General features: G+C 37.8%; 1 protein-coding gene across 6 annotated transcripts in view; it reads left to right on the top strand.

Moving 5' to 3' along the window:
- The window catches only part of LOC130727453 (uncharacterized), a 42,723-nt gene that overhangs the window by 13,932 nt on the left and 7,924 nt on the right, over nt 1-20,867 (top strand). For all 6 annotated transcript variants that reach the window (XM_057578586.1, XM_057578588.1, XM_057578589.1 and 3 more), the window contains 16 exons: nt 1,893-2,317; nt 2,723-2,846; nt 5,552-5,626; nt 5,731-5,802; nt 6,860-6,997; nt 9,141-9,294; nt 9,472-9,827; nt 10,443-10,906; nt 11,851-12,189; nt 12,922-13,146; nt 13,868-13,958; nt 18,624-18,701; nt 18,925-19,215; nt 19,354-19,551; nt 19,767-20,255; nt 20,548-20,709. In XM_057578586.1, coding sequence (XP_057434569.1) covers nt 1,893-2,317; nt 2,723-2,846; nt 5,552-5,626; nt 5,731-5,802; nt 6,860-6,997; nt 9,141-9,294; nt 9,472-9,827; nt 10,443-10,906; nt 11,851-12,189; nt 12,922-13,146; nt 13,868-13,958; nt 18,624-18,701; nt 18,925-19,215; nt 19,354-19,551; nt 19,767-20,255; nt 20,548-20,709 — 3,681 coding nt within the window. The remainder of the gene's footprint in view (nt 1-1,892; nt 2,318-2,722; nt 2,847-5,551; nt 5,627-5,730; nt 5,803-6,859; nt 6,998-9,140; nt 9,295-9,471; nt 9,828-10,442; nt 10,907-11,850; nt 12,190-12,921; nt 13,147-13,867; nt 13,959-18,623; nt 18,702-18,924; nt 19,216-19,353; nt 19,552-19,766; nt 20,256-20,547; nt 20,710-20,867) is intronic.

Below are 20,867 nucleotides of genomic sequence, written 5' to 3'. Positions count from 1 at the left end.
GATAGACGGTCAACTTCTGGCTCATGTGTGTTCTTTGGCCCCAATTTAGTGTCTTGGTCAGCTAAGAAGCAAACTTTGGTTGCTCGCTCAAGCACAGAAGCGGAATATAGGAGTCTGGCCAACATAGCAGCTGAGATTCTTTGGATTCAATCCTTGTTGACTGAGCTGCATATTCCCTTCCAAACACCAACAATTTTCTGTGATAACCTGAGCACCGTAGCCTTGACTCTTAATCCGGTCCTTCACACTAGAACTAAGCATATGGAAATGGATCTTTTCTTTGTGAGAGAGAAGGTTCTCAATAAGACTCTTATTGTTCAGCATGTTCCTTCTCTTCTGCAGAAAGCGGATATCTTTACTAAAGCCCTCTCTTCAGAAAGGTTTCATGAGCTTAAGGACAAACTCAATGTGGTTGACAAATTTTCATTTGTCAAACCACCTTGAGTTTGAGGGGGTATGTTAGAGTACATTGAGTTTGTATTTACTATGCTGCTGCATCATCTTTTGAGTAGTTATGACAGCTGACATATGCAGCTGTTTGTATTCTCCTATTTATGTCAGCTGTTGGTATTCTCCTATTTATGTCAGCTGTATGTTACAGCTGTTGGCATTCTCCTGTTCTTCTATATAAGGATATCACATCTTCTGTAATCACTCAGATTATCAATAATACATTTTCTGCTATATTTCTATTTCTCTCTTCTCTCTCTCATTGCTTCTCTAATTTTAACACTCAGCCCTCAGTCCACACATGTGGTAATTTTACTCTCTTCTCTCTAATCAATTTTACTTTTTTTCATTTTTTCCTCCTGGCTTAGATGGAACATCTGACTAGTGACAAGTGCCACGTCTTGAATTTGGATGTTTTTGCTAAGTGCTTTTCTTTCTCTTTTTCCAATATCACTTTCATATATTAAAAAAATAACATTGTATTTGGATCCTTTTGTTAATTGATTTTCTCAAAATAAATGTAAGGGAAAAATCTATAGATGATGAAAGTTAACGGTGACTATATGTTGTAAAAATTATCTAGTATCTATGTGGTATGATACACATCATACAAAATACTTCATGTGTTGTTTTTCATTTTCTTTAGATCACCTGACTTGGATGAAACATCTGACCAGTGAACAGTTCTCTGTGTTGTATTTTGTTGAGAAGTCCCACTTTGACTATATGGCCAAGTAAGTGTTTATAAAGGGCAGAACAACCCTCACATCTAATCTAAGCCAGTGTTTGGGATAGAGTTAGACCTATCCCAAATTCTAAGATGGTATCGGAGCCTATTCTAGATTCGTTTATTGGAAACCACCCATATATGAGCTAGATGTTTATTACTGCAAATTCCACGCTCCAAATGTCCAGCCCTGGGTGTGAGGGTGTGTGTTGAGAAGTCCCACATTGACTAGAGATATGGCCAAATAAGTGTGTTTATTAAGGGTAGAGCAACCCTCACTTCTCAGCTAGCGTTTGGGGTAGAGTTAGGCCTTACCCTAATTCTAATATATTTGGATATTTTGCAAAGCGCTTTTCTTCCCCTCTCCAATATTATTTTCATGTATTAAAAATTAAAAAAAATGTTGTATTTGGATTTTGGATCCTTCGGTTAATTGATTTCACATAGTAAATGTGAGGTAAAAGTTAACATAGGACGTGACATCTCATGTATCAGGAACTAGATGTTGTAAAAATTACCAGTTAGCATCTTTGTGGTACAGTACACATTATAAAAAATGGTACATGTAGCATTGTTTTGCATTTTCGACGATCTTTTTATTTCTTTAAATTGTAATATTTTAATTATTGGCATCAAGTGTTCAAAGATGAATAATTGTTCTTTTCTAATTTTTATTATACAATGCTTATCTAACACCAATTTTTCAATAATGCAGATTTTTATGGTGAATGTCATAATTTCGCTACTGCATATGGATAATACCTCTGTTAACTTGATGCATTGTGGATCACCTGGGAGCGATTCTAAGTTAATCAATGCATGCTCTTCGGAGGATAGTTCTTCAACTAGAAGTGAAGGGGGAAATAAAATGGTTATATCCTTCACTGGCTTATTACTTGATATATTGCGTCGTAACATTCCCTCATCCATGGTTGAATTAGAGAACACACTAGATGGCGGTGAAAACACAACCAGCAGCCAGGTCCTCGAATGGAGAATGTCAATCTCAAAGCGTTTCATTGAAGAGTTTGAATGGCGTTTGTCAATTTTGCAGCATCTTCTACCATTATCTGAACGTCAATGGAGATGGAAGGAGGCACTTACTGTGTTACGTGCAGCTCCCTCCAAGCTACTCAACCTGTGAGTTTTTCCCTCTTAATGCTAATATTGTAACAACCTTCTACTTCATTAATGTATTATACATGGCAAGTGCATAACTTCCATAGTTTGATTAACTTTTCTACTTGTTAATGGTTAGCAAAATTTACAGTTCTTCCTGTGCCCATTGATGGGATTTTTTTGTCTCACATTTGCTGAGAGATTGGTTTACTCTTTATTTCAGTTTATATATATATAATTTTTTTTCAAGTTCTTTTTTTGTCTCTTGATCTTTGGTTCTTCTGTAATGGATTTGCTCTTGGGGCCAATCTTCTATTTCTGGTTTTCTTTATTTTGATTTTGCTGTTTTGTCCTCCTTCTGTGTACTTATTTGCTTGAAGTGATTTTTTTGTCCCAAAATATATGATATTGGTTTTCCTTCTGCAGTTGCATGCAGAAAGCAAAGTTTGATATAGGAGAAGAAGCTGTACATCGATTTTCATTATCTGCTGAAGACAAAGCAACCCTTGAGTTAGCTGAATGGGTAGATGGTGCATGCAAAAAAGCATCTGTATGTTTTCTATTTTGTCAGAATTTCCTTAATCTGTTGAACTTACGGCTTGGACAGAATTTTCCTGTCATGTACGTGTTATTGACATGTGTGCAGAACCTAGTTATTAATTTTGCAATTTTTTACCATATATGTTCCTTTACCAGATGCTTTCTCCTTTTTCTTTTTCTGAAGTGTTTTTGTTGCTGTTGCCATTTTTTGTGATAAGAGCAGTAATTCTATGAAGTAAAACGGAAAAATATTTGGGGAGGAGTGCTAGTTATTCTTAAAAGAGGATAAAAAAAAGTCAAAAACCAATGAGGCTAAAAAACTCAACAAAGCTTTTCATCAGCTCTTTTTAGAAGATAGGGAAGCTTCCTTTTTATTAAAGGAAAAACCAGAGTAGAACGCCAATGAGATGTCTTTAACACACATCTATCATCAACATATGTAAGTGCAAAGAGACACCCTTGCAATTGTTGGGTTTGTCTACGGTGCACAAGTTTTTACTTGTGTAAAATTACACAAGGATGGGTTCTCCCATTACCCGGTAATAAATTTATTTATTTATTTTTCTGAAAAAAAAATCTGAATTTTTTTATTCATCATCATCTTCAGACCTCATCATTCATCTTGCACAAGGAAAATCTCCATGCCTCCCTCTCAGCCATCTTCAAACCCATCCTCTCCCTGAAACCTCTATGCCACCCAGACACCATGAATCCAAAACCTCACGAACCCACCAGCCACGGCCATCCCCTCCTTCCTCCACCTCCAACACCACTATCTTCTTCCCTCTCACCACCACCATCAGATCTGCCATAACCGAACCACCACGACCCACCCTCAACCACCACAAAACAAATTCCTTCTTCCTCCTATCAGATCTTCATCTTGTCCATCTCTGGGTATTGAGTAACCCCATCTTCGTACATCGCATATAACCTCGTGGCCGCCGTCATAGTGATATGGGTTGAGCACAAACAAGGAACCCAGATCTGAGAAGAAGAACCCAGATTTGATGAAGAGACCATGCTGGTTCGATCTGTGAAGTAGAGACCTCCTCGCCGTTTTGGTCTTGTCCAGAGCCACCGCCTGCGGCGCCGCCGGGAATCGCCTCATCGTCGGTTTTTTTTCTGACCTGAGCCGTCGCGTCACGTCACGGAGGCACCCTCTGTCACCGTGCTCCCTCCCGATTAGGGATTTGGGGTTTTAGGTTCCAAGTTTTTCTTGATGGATTTTGGGTTTGAATATTTTCCAATTTCTTTCTGGATTTTAGGGTTTCAATGTATTTCATGTTATTCTTTCTGGTTTATGCTTAATGGAGCAAGTATATTCATGTTCTAAAATTTGATTTGTAAAGTTTTTTTACTGAGAACCAAGAACTTTGGGTCTGAAGAAAAATTGATGGTTATGGTTGTGTGGTTGTCTGATTAAACGTGAATGATTTTGATGGTTTATTAAAATGTACCTTAATCTTTGAATAGTTCATTAACCATGGATCATCACTGGGTGTATTAGGGGTTGAAGTTTCTGGGTTGGGTTGTATGAATCTGAAAAAATTGAAATTTATTGGGTTGTATTTTCTTTCAAATTAAAATTTGATTCATTTATTTATTTTTAAAAAGAAAAAACCGGAAAACCCTTTATAGTAGGTCAAAAGGGGGTTGTGTAACTTTGCACAAGACAAAACTTGTGCACCATAGGGGGACCCGCAATTGTTGGCATTTGTCCAACTAAATAATCCAGAGAACTGCATGAATTGTACCGTGCCAGAGTTTTGGTCTTCTTATTCTTGCCAAAAACCTTGGAAACGTATTAGGTGAAATTGCTACTTGGTCATTGCACTCACCTGGTATTCCCAAAGATTATATGCATATTATTCCATATGAAAGTAGCAGCCTGAAATGAAAATATACGTGGGCAATTACGCAGTAGGAGAACAGGAGTAAGAGGTTTCTGAATCCGCTGCATATCAATTTTAGTATTTCTATATTTCTTGAGTTCTTCTGCCTAAACATTCATGGTCAGATACCAAACCCTTGAAACATTCCTGGTCAGATACCAAACAGAAGCTACCTACACAATCATATCTCAAACCTTATCAAGAGCAATGAGACACCCTTTATGCATGTGGTGCTTTGACCAAATGCACCACAGAACAGCAAAAGCGTTTATTGTAGAAGGGTATATGCTGTGCTCATAAAAAACCGAACGTGAGGATATTGTTCCAAAGAAAGGTGTCTGCAAGGCATAAAGACGTGTTGTGTTGTTTCAAAGAATCAAAACTAGATTGCACATACCACACTTAAGATGAAACAGAAGCGTGAGACCTGATTTTATTTTTTGGGTTGTTGAAAACTTAAAATGATCATAAGTTGTATGGTACATTGGCTGGAAAACCTCTCTCAGACAATTATCCCCTTTCTTATCATCTGGATGATTTTTCTTTCCAATTTCACCCTTTTCTTTCTTTTCCATGATGTATGGAGCAATTTAATGTGTGTAATTCTTATGGGTTTTGAACTATGTCTTAGCATATGTAGATGCTGTTATAATTTCAAATCGCCCGATCCTTATGTTTTATATAACAAATGTACTTCTTATGAGTATAACCTGTTGAGATGAGTATTCATGGTTGTTACTTTTGTATGGATTCCTTTGTAGCACAAACTAAATGGTTTGTAATTGCTTGTCATGAATGTTTATATATTGCATATATGCAGGTAGATGATGTGGTGTCCCGTGTCCAGGATCTAGATTTTTCCTCTTTGCGTTCCCAGTTGGGTCCCTTGGCTACAGTAAGTGCGTAATGATAAGAGAGAAATTTAGACTGTCATTTCAACTAAGAGGGAAAATAATGCATTTTATACAGTTTATTCTGATAATGTGTGTATCTTGCTAGATTCTTCTTTGCATTGATGTTGCTGCTACTTCTGCAAAGTCTGCGGGGATGTCTCAAGAACTACTGGATCAGGTGCCATTATCATTTTTTAAATAATTTCCACTCAGATGATTTTCCTCCCTAGACACAGGAAGTTAGATCACTGAGAAGGAAAGCTGAAAGCAAAAAAAGTAGGATATCATTTTCTTTTGCAGGGGCATAAAAACAAAACACACCCATAAAAAAAAGCTCATCAAAACAATGGAAGTTTGGGTGTATAATTTAGGGAGAGGTAAAAAAGCCACTCTTAACAGTTTTAGCTTTTAGGAGAGTTGGTCTTTTACTTGATTTTGGGTGATTGTTCCTGTTAATTAGAAGAGTGGCCTCTGCCTCCATGTTTTTCTTTTCTGATATATTTCAACTAAGATGCCCTGGCTGAGCACCATATATAGAAAGGCCAGAAAAACAACCTTACCCCATAGCAGGGCCTCAAAGCTGTAATATCAAAAGTAAGGTCACTCTACTTCTGCAGTTTTGAGTACACCAACTGTAGCTCACTGCCATGAACTTCAGTCCTTAATCTTTTCAAATGCATTGCGACTAGTTATCGGAGTAATAGCATTTGAACACATGTTCAGAAACTGTAGACTTAGCAAGCACTAAGCAGCAGTTAGTTGTTGTTTACTTGTTTAAGCCGTTAGACTTAGTTACATACAGTTATAACTGATCCGTAAATTATATATATATATATATTATATCTATATACATATACCTGTGCAAAGCATTCAATCAGTGAACAATAGATTACACTGTGGAGACTATCTCATTCTTTCAATTTCTCTTCAAATCCTCTGAAACTCAATACTAATGAACTAAAACTGTTCAAATTTAAATGGAATGCCCAAGCTCTGAAAACCCATGTTATATCAGCTGCTTAGTTGTTTAAAAACAAATGGGGCAGCCGTTTCGGAGCTTGAGCTTGCGTAGAAACGCATATTCGTTGTTCCAGTAGGTAATGTTATCCAGCAGATATGTTTCCTTTTTCATGAAATGCTACTTGATATGTTTTACTTTGATCTCTAGTTCTTCTTTACACTTAAAAGGTTTTGTCCTGTTGACTAGATGTTGTTTTTTATTATTCATTGTGTAGGCCCAAACTATGTTATCTGAGATATATCCTGGAGGATCTCCCAAAGTTGGCTCCACTTATTGGGATCAGATCCTTGAAGTAGGAGTCATCTCGGTGTCACGGCGTCTTCTGAAGCGCTTACATGAGTTCTTGGAGCAGGTGAGGGCTTGAATATTATCTATTGATATGAGTTTCATTTTCAAGAAAACCATTACCCAAGGACCCTTCAGCATCCAAGGGTCACAAAACGACTGTCAAACTTTGTTCAAAAAGTGGGATGCATTAGCTATCTGTTCTTAGGTTAGATAGGAAGGGTCGGAGAAGGGCAATCATTCATTCTTAAAACTAGCATTCTTAGATCATAGGAGTCAGAAAGGCATAACTACACAATTAGCTCGCTGGGTGAAAATACATTAGAAATTTCATCTTGTGACACCAAGACTTTTTCCCATGCAAGCTATAACTTCCTTTTCTGATAGTGAGCATTGGGATCAGCTAACTATATTTCTATCTATGTCAGCATTTGTTATTCCCATGAAGATGATTGTATATGAAGACTTGTGTCTTGTTTATCAGTTCAATTTTTTGATACATGTGATTATTTGACTTGTATTTTAGCTTTGCTGAGCAACTGATTTAGTGTTAACTACCCTTTTTCTCACTGGCAATGCAAAGGCTTGCAGTAGATGGTAGTGTGAGTGTGACTGTAACTTGTGCATGTTCCAAACCCAATGATCATTACAAAAGGGATGTGCTTGGGTTTAATATACTTTGAGGCTCTTCTTCAGTCAGCATAGTTCATTGACTGTTTGATACTTTTTCAAACTATCTACTAGTTTCCCAATTTGCAGCTTTCATAGGATACATTTCTTACTGACGCGCGATCACTTATTATATTATGACTGTCTTTTATGCTTTAATCTTTTTTTTTGGTATAAGGTGTTGTAGTATTTGAATAGTTAACAATATTAGAGTAGAGTACACATTACTCTGATTAAGTAGTTAGTTACTGTTAGTACTGCAGTTAGTATTTCTGATTCAGTTAGATTCAGTTAGAGTGAGCTGTCATTACAGCTGTCATATAACAGATTCTGTCAAACAGTTTTAATGATTTAATGTGATATTATGATAAACAAAGCACTAACCTAATATGCTTATCCTAGTAGTGTATAGGTCAAATACATGTATAGTCCAATAGTTGAAGCGGAGCTGAATTGATTTCGCATAGTAAGACCAAGAGCTGAGTTGTAGAATGTGAGAAAGCTAGCTACTTGTACTGATTAAGGCTGGTGATGTTACACTGTTTAAAGGGCTTACACAGAGTGCAGGTTCCTTTGCTTTATGAGGGAAAAAAGATCCACACACACACACACACACACATATATATGTATGTATCTATATAAATAGCATCCAACACAATGAACCTCTTCACTGTTGTTTTGATGTCCCTAGATGTGTTGATATTTTATTTTTAAATTTCATTTGGCCTTAACTCTTCAGGAGTTGAAACTTGTAATTGGCATATCTATAACCGTTTTAGTGATGGGGAAACTTTATTATAAATAATGAAGGGATGCAATAGACGAGGAGTCCTCCTCACAAAATGGAAAGGCAAAATGAAAAACTCATTGATACAAAGGAGCTTTGCAATCTCTCTGTTTGTTTGTCAATGTTACATCCTTAATGACCTGCTGCAGATTGAGTAGAGGTCCTACTCCATAAGGAGCCACGATAGATATTTCTGAAAGAAAATACCAGTATTTTTCTCTAGCTAATTACACCAAATAACAACATAAATACCACACTGCCAAAAATGTTTTTTTTTCCTTGCTACCACAATACCTGAACTTAATAAGAAGTTGTTCCATGGTGTGATGCAAACCTAATCTTGAGCTTTTCTAAGCATAAATTTTAATACTTTGTGTATTATCTTCTCTTTCCCAACTTTTCTTTGGTAAATCTGGCTTTACCAATTGTATTCGGGCTTTTTTCAAAAAAATTATTGTGATTTTTCTCGCTTATTTTGTTGTTGTTGAGATTGCACCTATGTTTCACCTTTACTTTCATGCTCTTATTATTAGAACATACAAATGTCATACTACATGCAAATGCTCTGATCTTGATTAAAATAGAGATAATAAAGTGGTGACTCAAAGAAGTCCCACATTGCCAAGATTAGCAAGTGCACAAGTGCATATATAATAAAGAACACACACACCCATTGCCTTAAGCCTAAGGTTTTGTGGTGTTGTGTGGTTCTAACTTAGGATTTCTAACATGTTTATATGTTTTGCTCCTCCAGGACAACCCTCCAGCACTTCAAGCAATCTTATCTGGGGATATTGTCATCACATCCGTGAAAGAGTCACACCGGCAGGAGCAGAGGGAGCGTGCTCTTGCTCTGCTACATCAAATGATTGAAGATGCTCATACGGGCAAGCGACAGTTTCTCAGTGGTACCTCTTTCAATTTTCTTTAGGCATATTAATGGTGTTGTTATTTTCCTAAAAAAATCATACTTAGATCTGGGGGCATTTTTTCCTTCATTTTAATTTGCTTTTGCAGTGGGGTAGAGTCTATGGCCATCTAGTGATACCTCTATGATTGTAACATGTTTTTATACTTCAAATCAGGTAAGCTTCATAACCTTGCAAGAGCTGTTGCTGATGAAGAAACTGAACCAAGTACTGCTAGAGGGGAAGGACTGTATGCTGATCGGGGTGTTATTTCCAACAGTGATAAGGACATTGTACTTGGGCTTGGGTTAAGAGTTGATAAACAAACACCTTTAAGTTCAACTGGCCCGCAGTCTGCTGGTTATGACATTAAAGATTCTGGGAAGAGAATATTTGCTCCTTTGAGTGCCAAATCTGTGACATACCTATCACAATTCGTTCTTCATGTTGCTGCAATTGGTGACGTGGTTGACGGGACTGATACTACTCATGATTTTAACTTTTTCTCAGTCATTTATGAGTGGCCTAAGGATGTAAGGTTCTAAAAGTACTTGAAATATTTGATATTGTTTGATTTTAGATGCATTAACTACACAGATGATATCTTTTCATAATCTGAAGTTATTTGGATATCTGTTTTACCCCTTTGCCACAAATTTTGGAAACATAAGGATTTTACAAAATTTGGAAAAATATCTGTTATTATTTGTCCAATAAAGTGCAAAACATGTTTTTCATTATTATATATGTTCAATGTCGACAGTGTTTGAATTTTCCTTTATTCAACCATTGCAACCAACTTACTTAACAAAATCTGCTATCTATTTAAATCAAAGTCTACATGTTTATTTTTTAATTTTTTTATAGATTCTAGTTAGGGTTTTGGAAATAGAGGGTGAACTTTGGTGCCACTGCTGCTTCCTTGTGACCTAGTGACCTAGTGGTCCTTGGTTCTATTTGCTGTGGCCTTTCCACTCATTTGGGTAAGGCTGCATATATTTGACTCTTCCCAAGCCCAGCAATGGTGGAGCCTCATGCAGTGGTCTCCTAAGTAGTCATTTAGAAATCTTCATGGAGATCTGATTTTTTATGTGATGAGCATGTCTTGCTTTCCTCTAATGCTCAAGTTATACTATTCTATCTTGCAGCTTTTGACCCGTCTTGTTTTTGAAAGAGGCAGTACTGATGCAGCTGAGAAGGTAGCTGAAATTATGCATGCTGATTTTGTACATGAGGTGATTACTGCATGTGTGCCTCCAGTTTACCCTCCACGATCTGGACATGGATGGGCATGCATTCCAGTTGTTCCTACATTCCCTAAGAGCAGCTCTGAAAATAAAGTACTGTCTCCCTCATCTAAAGATGCAAAGCCTAATTGCTATTGCCGTTCTTCAGCAACACCTGGAGTCACATTATACCCTCTCCAATTGGATGTGGTGAAACATTTAGCAAAAATATCCCCAGTGAGATCTGTCTTGGCATGTGTATTTGGGAGTAGTATACTGTACAACAGCAGTAGCTCTTCAATTTCAAGCTCCTTGAGTGATGGATTTCAGCAGGCTCCTGATGCTGATCGTTTGTTTTATGAGTTTGCTCTTGATCAATCTGAAAGGTAGCAATACCCTATCTGTGATGGATTTTAGATGCTTGATCATCACAAAGTATGAGAGAAGAAAGCAAGAGAGGGAGAGTTTGAATGAAATGATTTCTGTTATTGATAGATCGGAATGATACAACTGATTACATTTATATATGATCAGACTCTACTGATCATAACAGAAAGTAACTGTCTTCTAATTACTAGCAACTAACTGTAACTAGATACATTAGTGAACTAACTAAGACTTAATAGATACAAATTGTGTGTACTAAATGTAGCTTGGTACCATACTCCAGTCGATCATTAATATAAAACTTGTATTCTTTTTTATATTATTGACATGTTTTATCCTTAGACTTTTCATCATGTATGTTCTTATATACCTTGTTTACCCATACACATTGGGTTATTGTCTTGTATTTGTATGATGAAGAATGTATGAGTATGTCGTTAAGAATTATTTTAGTATGTTGTCATACAGGTTTTTACTTTTTATGAAGCTTTTCAAGAAAATTCTTTCATTAAGTTACATGAAGACATGTGTTAAGTATCTGATATTAATCTGGAAAGTAGAAGAGCATGATGCAAGAGATCTTACCAGACATCTCTGTTGAGAAGTCCCACATTGACTAGAGATATGGCCAAGATAACCCTTATATATGGAAAGACGATCCTCACCTCTTGAGCTAGCTTTTGGGGTAGAGTTAGGCCTTCCAAAGATAATTTCTATGCTCAAATATTCACATCTCATTAGCATATGTTCCTTGTGTCAGTGGGGGGATTCTCTTTAGAACTAAATTTGGATTGAACATTTTAGGTCAATTTCCACCCCCTTATTTGTGCTTCTCATCTGTTCCTTTATAAATTCTTTTGCTAAAATATTTAAGCCACAGGGGTTGCCTGCTATCAGTTAGTTTTATCAAATAATTTGTTTAACCTTTTCTCCTGATGAACAGGTTCCCAACTTTGAACAGATGGATACAAATGCAAACAAACCTCCACCGAGTTTCTGAATTTGCTGTAACTGCTAACCAAACAGCTGATGATGGCAACCTTGAAGCAAGAACTTCTGTTAAGAGAGTTCGTGAACATGACTCTGAGACAGAGTTGGATGCTGATGACATTGTTAATAGCAGCACAATCCCTGTTGCTCTGTCAGACCTAAATACCCAAGAGGTTGAAGTCACGGACTTCTGGCATGATTCCTCAAAATCTGAAGCTGCTCAACTTGACACCACAGTTTTCCTCTCTTTTGATTGGGATAATGAAGAGCCATATCAGAAGGCAGTGGATCGGTATGATAGTTCATTGTTGTTTTTTCACCCGTGAAGTTCCATTGCACTTGCATTAGAATGTTGCCAACTTGGTGCAGTCAAAAGCAAACAAGATGTACATATCACTATTTCGTCAGTTTTACTTCATATTGGTGATTAGGAGTTGTTTGCATTTAGCTTCATTCACGGTAATATGAATTTTACATTGTTTAAACATTGACTTATTCCTGACTCGATCATGTTGTGATAGAATTGTATATAGGGTAGAGAGAAATCTGAAACTAAATAAAGTGCATCATTGGAAAACTAAATTGTACATTTTATACAACTCTATTTATAGAGTTGCAATTTGCAAAGCTAACAGTAGCTTAATAGTTTGCTAACAAACTCAACTACAAAGACGGCTTCCAACTATCTAACGGTTATACTAACAGTTACAATTCTAGATTTAACTGTATTATACATAGCAGCAACAGAAAAGAGTGAGTGTGAGTGAGATAGAGGCACATATCTCTAACATGTTGGCTTTGAATTCATATTGCCATTGTTAAAACCTTTTTATTATGTGAGCATTGTTTCAGATAGACAACGCGAATAGTAAAAAACCCATATCTTTCGAATCATGATCTTTGTCTGTACCTAGTTTCTGATTGTTATTCTATTTTCTTAGTTCAATACGTTTAGGACCTTAAATAATTACAACTTGTCTGTTGTTAGCAATTTACATGTGACAGAGCATTTCTTCTATTGTAGACTAATTGATGAAGGAAAGCTAATGGATGCTCTGGCACTTTCGGATCGCTTTCTACGTGATGGAGCCTCTGATAAGCTGCTTCAGTTAGTCATTGAACGCGCAGAAGAGATCCATTCAAATTCTGCTCAGCGTCAAGGATTTGGAGGGCGTTATATATGGAGCAATAGTTGGCAATATTGTCTAAGGTTGAAGGACAAACAGCTGGCTGCTAGACTCGCCTTAAGGTGTGTATATCATATGATTTTCGTGATTTGGGGGGGACACTAGTGGTAAATGGTTTATTCTTGACTTTCCAGCTGCTAGACTTACCCTAAGGTGTGTAAATCATTTTGTGTCCATAATTTTGGGAAATGCAAGTGTGTATATATATCTGGTCACATATTTTATATTGGGACTGTCTATTCCTTTGCTGATTGTCAAATCCTTCCATTATTGATGTGAAACCATTCTTGAGGCTCTACCTAACAAAAGCTTTTACGAGAGTTAAACTTTTGACATGGCATCAGATAAAAACCGCTATGACCAAGTGGTTCGAAATTCAATCCTTTCCTCTTCAACGTTCATTGTTAAATTAAATTTCTACACAAGGTAAAGTGAATCTGCATTGTCAATGGTTTGATCTCTAGCAGTGCTGTCAAATATCCGCCATGGCCGTTATTCCGCCATACACCATCAGTATTTGTCAAATATGGTCTATTTTTGGCTTTCTGCCATCCGCCATTAACAACAGTGATCTTCTAGTAGTTTTGCTTGAAGGGGGGAAGTTAGAGATATAAAAGTATTCTTGGGCATCGACCTCACAGCTTAAGATTTTAGGAGAGTTGGTTCTTTAACACTTTTCTCGTTATTTTGCACCGTGTTTAATTATTCTCGTTTATTAATTGTGTTTTCCAGTATTCATCTCAGCCTGTGATGTCACTTCTAAATTTCTTAATTCTATAATAGGTATGTGCACTCATGGGAATTAGACGCTGCTTTGGATGTTCTCACAATGTGCAGCTGCCATCTACCCCAGAATGATTCTATTAGGGAAGAGGTGCTGAAGTTATCAATTTATTCCTCCTTTAATTCTCTATTGTTACACCAAGCTTAAGCTGTTAGGTGCAGGCAAATGAATGCTTTTTATATTTCTAATAAAAAAAATTCCCCGTAATCTTTCAAGTCATATTTCCTGGCAAAACATTCCCAATTGGGGTGGAAATTCAATATTCTCACGAAGGTGGAAATTATTGTCTAAGATTCCTTGTAGTATTTTAGGCATGCCAAATGCATCTGTAACATTCCCAGGCAACATCATTCCTAGGAATCAAAAAAGAATTTGCATATCAAACACCCCCTAGATAGTTACTGTATCCGCCGTACAACATATCAAGTGTAGGCACTTGTTGGATATGCATGGATACATGCTTTTTTTTCAAAGCTACTAATTTCCTTTTGGTACATCTTGGTTAAGCTTAAGCATTGCGTCGAGTTCTATATCACTTAAATACAAGACGGCCATGCAAAAGACCAAGTGTTTCTATATATGCGTAGAAAGAGATGAAGTGAAATGAAAACTGATTTGTAATCAGAATTGTATACATCCAGTGAAGTGAAATGATACAAGGCTATATGATAGAACCTGATTTTTATTGATAGAAAACCCTAATTCCCAATTGGAAACTAGGGAGAGATACAAGAGAAAGGGATACCAAACACCCTTCCAAGCCTAAGAGAGAACCACTTCTCTCTCTAACCCAATTCCTAAACTGAATAACAAGATACCCCTAATGTTCACTAACTTCCCTTATTTATAGGCAACATGCCTTATTAATACCCTCTAACTAACTACCTAATATGTGAGTACGTATCAATACTCCCCCCCTGAAAATTCACCTTGTCCTCAAGGTGAAGGACAAAATACAAGCTACAACATGGAACAACTATCCAAGCAATCCAAATGTGGCAAGCACAACCTCCACAATTTCAGCTAAAACTTGAAAATCACCTGAGTCACTTTCCCACAGCACTTGTAAAAGTACTTGTGACTCTTGTTGGCTGGCTTCTTGTTGTCTCATATCAATGGGTAAATTGGATTTTAACCCAAAAGCTGAAAAGTTGGCCAATATTCATCAAGGCCCAATTCCTTCCAACGGAGATTTGGGCTTGGCCCATTTGGATTGCAAGTCCAAACCTTGATCTCTGCCCTCTCCGTCCTTGCGCTGTGCCCGCGAGTACCCATCCTCTCACAGCTTGACAGATCCAGCGGCGCCAAGTTACGGCCGCCATCACGCCACAACTCTGGCGGTTTCGCCGGTGGAGGAAGTGGCCGCGCCACCCTCCAACAACTCCAAAGTGGACACAACTCTGCCTCTTCCAGTTTTGCAATATCCAGCGCATTACAAGGTGGATTCGGTGGTTTCGCCGGCGGACGAATCGCCTTCTCCGGCGTCGAGAGATTCAAGACTAATGTCTTGGCCTCCATAAAAGCTCGCTCTTCCTTCAATATCGCTGGTTCACCCTCTGTTTCAAGATCGAATCTCTGAATTGCCACCGCCGCGACATGCTCTGTCTCCGCCGCATCACGATTGGGTTTGTGCGGTGCTGCAATCTTCGATGGCCTCTGAAGCACCTTTGTTGCGGCTCTCTCTGCCTCCGACGCAGCCTCTGATTTCTGCGGCGCTTCAACCCTTGATTCCCCCTGAATAGCCCTCCCCGCCATGGTTTCAAGATTCTCTGGCGACTCCTCTGCTTCAAAGATTCGTTTTTTCTCTGCCGCTGAATCCAACTTCGACCCTCTCCTTTCTTGTTCAATCAGAATTGCTTCCTGAAAAACCTCAGCAAGAGAATGAAGTTCATCTAATCGCACTTCCGCTTGTATTTCCTTACTCAATCCTTTCAAGAAGATGCCTGTGGCAAACTCGGGATCAATTCCTCTCAAAGCTCCAACGTACTTCTCGAATTCCACCACATAATCCTCCACTGTTCCGTTCTGTTTCAGAGAAAGAAGCAACTCAAATGGATTCTGAGACTTGGAAGGCTGAAACCTCCTCACCACTGCAATCTTGAACCCTTCCCATGATGAATTGGGATCACAACTGGTCCACCATTGAAACCAGGTAAGAGCCCTTCCTTTTAAGGCCTCCATGGTTGCTTGCATCTTGTCTTCCTCTCTCACCTTCTTCAACAGAAAGAAGCGCTCCAAACTATGTACCCAGTCATACGCATCATCACCCCCAAAAATTGGAATTTCCCTCACCAATTCCCCTGAAATTCTTGCCATGCTCCTTGCTTCTTCCATAGCGCAGCAAAGAATTGGTGGTTCAGGCACCAGATCGGTGCTCTGATACCAATGATAGAACCTGATTTTTATTGATAGAAAACCCTAATTCCCAATTGGAAACTAGGGAGAGATACAAGAGAAAGGGATACCAAACACCCTTCCAAGCCTAAGAGAGAACCACTTCTCTCTCTAACCCAATTCCTAAACTGAATAACAAGATACCCCTAATGTTCACTAACTTCCCTTATTTATAGGTAACATGCCTTATTAATACCCTCTAACTAACTACCTAATATGTGAGCAGTGGCGGATCCAGGACCCGGGGGTCAGGGGGTTCGAAATTTTCAAATGAACACATCGGTAAAAATAAACAATTACAATTTCTAATACAATAATACCAAATCAATAAATTGGGGAGACCACAAAAGAGAATACATTAAACTTTCACTTGAACTAATGTCATGCACTCTATAATTGCTGCAGCAGAAGAAAAATTGAACAAAGTGTCCAAACCCATGACTCATTACACTTTGATTGAAGATTCCTGATGTTTGTTTGTGTTAAAAGAAACAAGAAGAAAAATGGTCAAAAAATTAAAGGATAAATGAAAGGTTAAAAGTAGTATCCGGTCATTATTGTACAACTATACTGCTTAATTCTTCTGACATTTGTCATTCCTAGAAGCATTATAATTGAGAAAGGGTATTGCATTAGCATAGGTTCTCCACAATCACTTATTTCAGCCAGTGTGAAACATGAAACATTATCACATTGCAGTCATTTTGCATCTTCTGGTTGATGCCCTTATGAATTGATAAGAAAATCCCATGACTCCAAAAGGTCCAACTTATCATGTAATATATAGAGTGCCTCAGGTTATATTATGGAATTAATTGATCTATCTAGTTGACTACACCCAGAGGGAAAAGGCTTTGGTTGCTGTTATGCAGCATTTCAGTCTCAGATATCAAGCATGAAGCTTTGGTTGCTCGATTTTGATTTCAAACCATCTATCTTCCAACTTTCAAAATTCCATTTAAAAGGCTATAAATCCATGAAAAATTGAAATTTCAAAGCAGCAGCACATAGAAAGCAAGATCAGAAAACACTTCATAGGACTCCTTGAACTCCATAATGCAAAACTCCAAGCAATTAAAACTCCATAATGCAGAAAACACTTCAAGACTAACTTTCTAATCCAAACTAAAATCAATGTTTTCAACACATCTTATGATCTTAACATAATTCAAAACATATCAATCACCATTTACAAGGTTATATTTTTTTGAAATAAAAAAAGGTTATATTACCACATCATAAGAGGTTAAATCAGGGTAGAATTTCTTTCCTAAAGCCAATGGACCTAAAAATTAGAACTTAGAAGGTAAGAAACTACTAATTATGCTAAGGAATTTATTCCCTTGCTCCTTCATTGTTTCAAAGCTTTCAGCAGGGAGGATGTGTGCACGTATAATACCAAATCATGTTTCCTTTTCTTCCATCAGATCTCAACAACAACGACATGGATTTTCAGTTTTCACCAAAAATCAATTTAGCAATCAATTAGCTGCACACAAAAATCAATTTAGCAAGTAGCAACCTTACCCTGTTACCCAGTAACCCACTGACTGAAAGAGAAAGGAGAAGCCGAGATAGTCAGATAGAGAGGCCGGAAGAGGCGCGGCTTGGTGGTGACTGGTGATGCGTGGTGACTGGCGCGGTGGTGTGGCGTGGGCGTGGTGGTGGCCGGTGGTGCGTGTGTGCCGGTGGACCTAGGGTAGCGACCAGCGAGAGAAAGAGGGTGGGTCTGAGACTGAGTAGTGAGTACGCTGTGTGAGAGAGAGGGTCTTCAGTGCAAATTAGTTTTTTCAGGGGGTTCAAAAAAAAATCTATACAAGGGGGTAAGTGGAAAATTTATTTTTTTCAGGGGGTTCATCTGAACCCCCTCAGTATAACGTGGGTCCGCCCCTGTATGTGAGTACCTATCACTATATGTGTTTATAGCCTGATCAGAATGTAGGTGAGTCTTACTTGCTACAGCAGTATCACTTATTAACTTATCCTAACTAACTAACTAACTAATCAGTAATAGAAAATACAGAGAATCAAATACGTGCACTCGCCAATCCTATAGTAAAGTGAAACAAACTATTACATCATCCTTTCAAATCTGGTTCCCTCTTTAGGTATTTTGCTTAATGCTTACTACACATATTTGGTAGTTTTGTTGAAAACTTGGACTTAGAAGTGCTATAAAAATTGTATATATCTTATGATTTGTTGATTTCTTGTTTTTGCTTTTATATTTCTGCATAATATACTCTCCCGTTCCTTTACCCCCGTTGTTATACATGTATTGTTTCAGATACTTGTACCTGTATCCAGACAATGCTTATTTTTAATCTTGAATGACATTATTCATTTCATTGTAATGCTTAGGTTTTGCAAATGAAACAAGATTTGCAGAGGTACAGCCACATATTAAGTGCAGATGATCATTATACAAGCTGGCAAGAGGTTGTATTGCCTTTCTTGAACTATTACATATCTATTCCGCAAACAATATGCCAATTTCATCATTTTCCCCAGAAGTTTGTATTGTCTGTGTATATGAGGTTAAATGAAAACTGCCTGTGAATGACATATCAGTGATATAGTAGCTTCTAGAAACCTGTCTCTCTTTCAATTTTCCTTTTTCTCGCGGTAACTCATTTCCCCCATAAAAAATGTTGTATTTCAGGTTGAAGCCGATTGCAAGGAAGATCCAGAGGGTCTGGCACTTAGATTAGCTGGAAAAGGAGCTGTTTCTGCTGCACTGAAAGTGGCAGAAAGTGCAGGACTATCGATTGATTTACGGAGAGAGTTGCAGGGACGACAGCTTGTGAAGCTTCTAACTGCTGACCCTCTGACTGGTGGTGGACCAGCTGAAGCCTCGCGCTTTCTTTCTTCATTACGGGACACAGATGATGCTTTGCCAGTCGCTATGGGTGCAATGCAACTTTTACCCAATTTGCGGTCGAAGCAACTTCTTGTAATCTACCATTTATTTAGCATATTTAACTTTGTTCAATGACATAAATATAAATTTCTTTCAACTAAAATACATTGAATTATTGATTTTTGAAATTCCATCCTCTTCTTGTTGACCATTTCTCTGCATTATTTCAAGGTTCACTTCTTCCTGAAACGCAGAGAAGGGAATCTGTCTGATGCTGAGATTTCCCGGCTTAACTCATGGGCTTTAGGGCTTCGTGTTCTGGCTGTCTTGCCAGTTCCATGGCAGCAAAGGTGCTCTTCCCTGCATGAGCATCCTCATTTGATTTTGGAAGTGTTACTGATGAGGAAACAATTGCAATCTGCTACACTGGTAATGCAATTTTCACTTTAATTAAATAATTCACGAGGAAGCATTATTTTCTCATTTACTAATTTATTTGGAAGTATTGATGGTGGAGCATTAGGGATGTCCTTCTCTCATTCATATATGGAAAGTTTTTGGCTGTCATTTTTGCACAACATTTTCTTAAATATTGAGTACTTTTTTTCTCATATTCAATATGATATTTTCCTGTATTTCTTTAGATATTGAAGGAGTTTCCGTCTTTACGAGACAACCATGTTATTACCACATATGCAACTAAGGCTATTGCTGTCAGTATCAGCTCGCCACCTAGGGAACATCGCATATCTGTTTCAGGATCCAGACCGAAGCAGAAGGCAAGATCAGGTGCCCCGTCAAGGTCGTCTTTCACAAGCAGTCTAAGTAACTTACAAAAAGAGGCTCGAAGAGCTTTTTCATGGGCTCCGAAAAATACTGTGGACAAAAATGCTCCAAAAGATGTTTATAGGAAAAGAAAAAGTTCTGGACTATCTCCTTCTGATAGAGGTGCTTGGGAAGCAATGACTGGGATTCAAGAGGATCGTATTTCATCTGTTTCAGCTGATGGGCAAGAACGGCTTCCTTCTGTTTCAATCACCGAGGAATGGATGCTTACAGGTGATCCACTAAAAGATGAAAACATTCGTTCATCTCACAGATATGAAAGTGCCCCTGACATTATACTTTTCAAGGTATATTAATGAGTTGATCTTCATATTTATCATTATGTTGGAAGCTTTTAGTTCCGTATGATAGGATATCATATTCAGAACTTAGTTAGTTCTGATGCTTTGTCACTTCATAGAATATTTCGGCATTTCTAACTTCTATGCTCTGATATAAATGAGAGCCATTGTAGTTTAGAGTCACAGGTTGCTGATAACTGAAGCCGTTGTGGTTTTTTAGTGGCAAAAAGAATATATCTGTACTGTTTTTATTAATCTCATTTTATCATTGCTAAATGTCTGGGTTTTCCCTTTTTAGGCACTGCTTGCTCTATGTTCTGATGAATCAGTCTCTGCCAAGATTGCCCTTGACTTATGCATTAATCAAATGAAGAATGTCTTGAGCTCTCAGCAGATGCCTGAGAATGCATCGATGGAAACCATTGGGCGAGCATATCATGCCACAGAAACATTTGTCCAGGTATGTAATGGGAACATAGTAATTTATTGATTTTAGTTTTCTCTTAGTGGTTAACGGTGGTGGGTCTTGAGAAATATGTTTATCTGCTTGCGTAGGTGAGATTACAGCATAGCTTTCAATTTCCATTGCTACATTTTTCTTGTAATGAAAATGCATTT

This window comes from Lotus japonicus, chromosome 1 (genome assembly GCF_012489685.1).
Source record: "Lotus japonicus ecotype B-129 chromosome 1, LjGifu_v1.2".
NCBI lineage: Eukaryota > Viridiplantae > Streptophyta > Magnoliopsida > Fabales > Fabaceae > Lotus > Lotus japonicus.
Note: the sequence above shows the minus strand (reverse complement) of the source record. Positions and strands in the feature narration are given on the sequence as shown.